This window comes from Limulus polyphemus, unplaced genomic scaffold (assembly GCF_000517525.1).
Source record: "Limulus polyphemus unplaced genomic scaffold, Limulus_polyphemus-2.1.2 Scaffold2138, whole genome shotgun sequence".
NCBI lineage: Eukaryota > Metazoa > Arthropoda > Merostomata > Xiphosura > Limulidae > Limulus > Limulus polyphemus.
This window is the reverse complement of record NW_013667748.1, coordinates 200076-205769: the sequence shown is the minus strand read 5'-3', so window position 1 is coordinate 205769 and position 5694 is coordinate 200076. Positions and strand designations below refer to the sequence as shown.

The following is a 5694-nucleotide window of genomic DNA, read 5'->3' as shown; positions in this document are numbered from 1 at the left end:
TATGTATGTACGTATGAGTGATTTACTATATTCTACGATAAATACATTTATGTATGTACATATTAGTGATTGACCATATTCTACGATAAATATATTTATGTATGTACGTATGAGTGATTGACCATATTCTACGATAAATATATTTATGTATGTACGTATGAGTGATTGACCATATTCTACGATAAGTACATTTATGTATGTACGTATGAGTGATTGACTATATTCTACGATAAGTACATTTATGTATGTACGTATGATTGATTTATTATATTCTACGATAAGTATATTTATGTATGTACGTATGAGTGAAAATGTACTTATCGTAGAATATAGTAAATCACTAATACGTACATACATAAATGTACTTGTCGTAGAATATAGTCAATCAATCATACGTACATACATAAATATATTTATCGTAGAATATGGTCAATCACTCATACGTACATACATAAATATATTTATCGTAGAATATAGTAAATCACTCATACGTACATACATAAATGTACTTGTCGTAGAATATATTCAATCAATCATACGTACATACATAAATGTACTTATCGTAGAATATAGTCAATCACTCATACGTACATACATAAATGTACTTGTCGTAGAATATAGTAAACATACGTACATACATAAATGTACTTGTTAGAATATAGTAAATCACTCATACGTACATACATAAATGTACTTGTCGTAGAATATAGTCAATCAATCATACGTACATAAATGTACTTATCGTAGAATATAGTAAATCACTCATACGTACATACATAAATGTACTTGTCGTAGAATATAGTCAATCAATCATACGTACATAAATGTACTTATCGTAGAATATAGTCAATCACTCATACGTACATAGTGATTGACTATATTCTACGATATCCCATTTTATGGTAGATCATTGAGATCCTAATTTTTTCATTATTAACGAACCAAGAAAGTAGATGATTGTTGCTATTAAAATTCTCGGTTTATCGTTAATCATTTAGGTTGTTATGAATCATTATATACACCAAGAACAACAACAAAATAGGTTGAGAAATTCTGAGATCTCGAACTTTGTCTTGTACAGTACATCTTATGTATCCGTTCAATTTCCGGAATGAAAATCATATAGCCAGTCTCAAGAGTAATCCTTGTGTTCTACGATTTATGTTATAACTTAACGTCATGGAGACCACCCATAATAACTTATTACAACGAAACTTGTTTTTCACTTGTTGAAAATATCGTGAATGCATAAATCATTTATATCTGTATATATATATATGTGTGGGGGAGATGTATTTATTTACGTGAGTGGGTGATAATGTATGTAGTTATTATGTGTTTGTGGGTGAGTGGGTTTGGGTATATAATTGTGTAAATACGTGCATCTATGTATTTGTGTATGTACGTGTGTGTAGGCGTGAGTATATAGTTGTTACGTGTAGGTGAACATGTAGTTGTAGGTGTATTTTGCTAGTATTCTAGAAACTGCTAACGAAAGTATTTATATAAGCACAAATAAATTAGCTACAGAATTTTATATTTTTTTTTGTTAATTGAAGCAGGACATTCAGTGATGGAGGAAGATAGCCCACTGAACAAGTCTTATTTTCTGAACCCCAGTGAGAAGTGGAAGGGAGTTTCGAGAGTGTACTTTACATTCTACAGTGAATTCCAGCGACCTTTCCAATTACGTTTACTCGAAGTCGTATTTTTGTCTGCCATCTTGATGCTCGCCGTGCTAACAAACATCCTTATAATGTGGGTGTTTTACCGTGATCGCCGCATGAAGACTGGAACCAACTTTCTCATCATTAACATGGCAGTTACTGACCTGATATTTGCCGCCGGTATTCCTCTGATTGCTGCAACCAGAATCACCGAGGAGTGGTTATTTGGGAAGGGCCTATGCAGTGTTTTGTTCTACTCACAGTGCTTATGTGGGTTTCAATTGACTTGGACTTCGACCCTAATCAGTGTTGAACGCTATCGTGGACTTTGTTCTCGTACAGCCTGTTCTAAAATTTCTACCAAACATACTCTTGGACTCATTGTTGCACTTTGGGCAATAGGTGGCGCACTTTTATTGCCATGTGCACTGTTTTTTACTGTGGTCATTTTACCCTACGAGAAGAATGTGGTGAAGTTTTGTACACTAGTCTGGCCGGATAGAACAACAGTGGGAGAAACTAGTACTTTTACTGTGTTATTTTTACTTCTAGTCTATGTTCTACCAGTGTCTTGGTTGGTCTACAACTATCGTCAAATTTTCAAAACACTTAAGCAACATAACTGGGGCATGACAACAGGTGGTGGCGCCACCTATCGACACGGAGGAACAGCCTTATATGAACTACGTTCACAGCGTCATTTACGTACAGTGAAAATTTTGGTAACAAACGTTGTAGTAATTGGGTTGATGTGGATTCCGATGCACGTTGTGGTGTCTATTGTATATTTCGACAGTAAAAAACAGGAAGGGATGTACATGCATTCTCACATCTACATAGGAGTTATGTGTTTCACCCTGTGTAACACCTTTGTTAACCCTCTTCTACATTGCATATTCAACTCTACTTTTAAACAGTCCCTCTCCCATTTGAGAGGGTGGTTTTCCCGCCGTTGTCATCTGATATTCTACATTTCCCAACCAGAGCAGAAAGATGAGGAACAGCTAAAAACACCACGTTTATTTCTACTAAACAATGACATCTGGAATAAAAGCTCAAGAAGGAAGAATATCTGTAAATCTCGAGGTCACTTCTCGATGCCAAGTTTCCAAAATGAAAGACAACAGAATCAACATTCGCGAGAATTATCTTTATTTCAATGGAGCTCACCTCTAATGGAAAGTCACACGCATAAACCTCACCGCCAAATAATCAAAGAACATTGTCACAATGAACAAAGGGAGAATAAACAACCGAGAAACACTACTTTATTCCATTCAGAAAGTGATCTTCGTGGCTCTCAAGTGGTGTTTCCGTCCAAACACAAGCCACGTATTTGCTGGGAGCAAAATAAAAACAATAATGTATTAGAATAAGCTTTTCATTTTATTAAGTAGTAGAGTCTAGTTTATAAATTCAAGAAAAAAATATGTGAAAAATATCTCTCTTTTTTTTTTGTTTCGAAACGTAAATAAAAACAACGAGTAATAATAGAATAATAGAATAGCATTTTTGGTCTGGTTATTATCGACTGTCAGTAAATATCAAGTTATATTTATTATAATAAAATCCAAGGTAGAAAACTTATCTTTCTACACTGTAAATTCTATTTAACCCTTTTCGTGTAAGTTATGACTTATATAATTAAAAATATTTTTCAAACCAGTAGCTTATCCTGATTACTGCGTCTAAAGTTCTGAATATTACTATTTCTTCGGTAACGGATAGGATCCTTTGTAATAGGGTTTTATGTATTCAAAAACAAAAACTGAATAAATTTCGAAAATGATGAATGCTCCAATTATATAGTGTAATATGTCATATTATCTTCACATGGCCCCGGCATGGCCAGGTGGTTGGGGCGCTCGACTCGCAATCTGAGTGTCGCGGGTTCGAATCCCCGTCACACCAAACATGATCGCCCTTTCAGCCGTGTGGGCGTTATAATGTGACGGTCAATCTCACTATTCGTTGGTAAAAGAGTAGCCCAAGAGTTGGCGGTGGGTGGTGATGACTAGCTGCCTTTCCTCTAGTCTTACACTGCTAAATTATGGACGGCTAGCGCAGATATAGCTTTGCGCGAAATTAAAAAACAAACAAACAAACTAACTTCATATGAAAAATGCACTGAAAGCTACAAAACAGGTTTCTTTAATATTTGAGATTTTCATTTCATATGATAAGTAGTACAAAAATTATTACAACGTCAGATTTGACAAAGAGTATAAAAAATCTTAGCCTAAACACGCTTTTGGAAGATCTAAGCGTTGCAGGTGTAAAAAAGAAAAATACAAAATTTTTCATTTTCAGAAAGTATTTTTAATATGATGTCAATCTAAATTTTGCAGTGAAACATACACCATATTCTAGAGACGCAAGGTATTTCCACCTGTTTAAGATACTTAAACTGCGAAAAATGCGAAATTTCCCAGAGAGAACTGTTTACAGCATATCAGAATGCTGTGAAACAAACCGTGTTCTAAATTGTAAGGTATGTCAGCTGATTTGAAATATTGAAGATGAAATAAGAGAGATGTCACATGTTAGTGTCTACAATATCACATTACATTATTTGAAATATCGTCACATTTGTAACATATCATCACCCTCTGGCTAAAATATATATACTTCAAGTCTCATGCACATTGAAAAATCAACACAGTTGCTAAGGATGTATAGCTAAAACGTAACTAGGTTCTACCATCTCTAGAAGGTCTGGCATGGCCAGGTGGTTAGGACGCTCGACTCGCAATCTGTGGGTCGCGGGTTCGCATCCCCGTCCCACCAAACATGCTTGCCCTTTCAGCCGTGGGGGCGTTATAATGTGACGGTCAATCCCACTATTCGTTGGTAAAAGAGTAGCCCAAGAGTTGGCGGTGAGTGGTGATGACTAGCTATCTTCCCTCTAGTCTTACACTGCTAAATTAGGGACGGCTAGCGCAGATAGCCCTCGTGTAGCTTTGCGCGAAATTCAAAACAAACAAACATCTCTAGAAATGTACAAGTTTTTTCGTTACCGCTTTAATCTTTATTTTAGCTAATTCGTTTGAAATAAGTAAATATACTTTTAAAATTCCAGTTCTTGGAAACAAAACACTTTAGCTCCTTGGATCCACGTAGAACATTGCTACCGACAAATTTTAGAACGTTGTCAAGAATGCACACGCAGTTTGTTGCCCTCCTTTTTAAAAACCTGATCACAGAAAAGCGCGCACTTGTCAGTTCTAGAAATGATGCGCCTTTGTATACTAATGAATGCTCTTGTAGCTCAATCCTTGGCGATTACATCTTTTCTGGGCGCGTGGCTTTTTGTTTCTTCACGTTATTACTTTATAGAGTTGAGATTTTTTTTTCAGAATTAAGTCTAGTCACTGTAGCCTTTCCTGACGCTCTTAGACAAAAGTACTAAAATGAGGTCTCCTCATAAGGTTGATACAAATTACACTTGCTAAGTTCATTTTCATCGTTGGTTTATTCGAGTAAAAGTTAATGTAAATCTCATTCGATAGGAACCATCTGGGTTTGAATAAACTTATTTAGTTTTGTAATTCTTTGTTGAAATTTTAGTTTATATAGCTCTAAAACCCATTAATCTTCGTATCTTTATTCAACACACATTTATTCAAACAAGATGGAATCTTCAATAGCCGCGGCACTTGAAATTATTTTAGGCAGGATTAGAGTAAATTAATCTATGAGACTTTGTACGTGGACAAGTACATCAATTGAAAGGATTTGACCTCCTGAGTCCAAAACTGTAACTAGATCTCAAATCGGTCAGGAGATGACGGAGCTACGAGCTAAAAATTTGTACTTGAAAACCTCAGAGCCGTTCTATGAGCCGCTTTGCCGCGACTAAAAATTATTGGAATGACATAAATCATACACTCTAATTATCTATTCTCTAGTCACTGTTAAATAATAATAGATGCAGGTTAATGTTTAGTCTAGACAAGTATACACTACTGTTCATAAATTAGAGACCACCATCTTCTGCGCATAAGGTGACCAGGATGAAATATAGTCA

The 5694-nt window shown here is 35.3% G+C and overlaps 1 protein-coding gene across 1 annotated transcript; it reads left to right on the top strand.

Annotated features, from left to right (window-relative positions):
• The first annotated feature begins 1573 nt into the window (after positions 1-1573).
• Positions 1574-5076, top strand: LOC106466060 (neuropeptide Y receptor type 2-like). The gene is made up of 2 exons (XM_013926302.2): positions 1574-2999; positions 5024-5076. Exons 1-2 carry the CDS (start codon positions 1574-1576, stop codon positions 5074-5076), a joined length of 1479 nt encoding a protein of 492 aa, XP_013781756.2.
• The last annotated feature ends 618 nt before the right edge of the window (positions 5077-5694 follow it).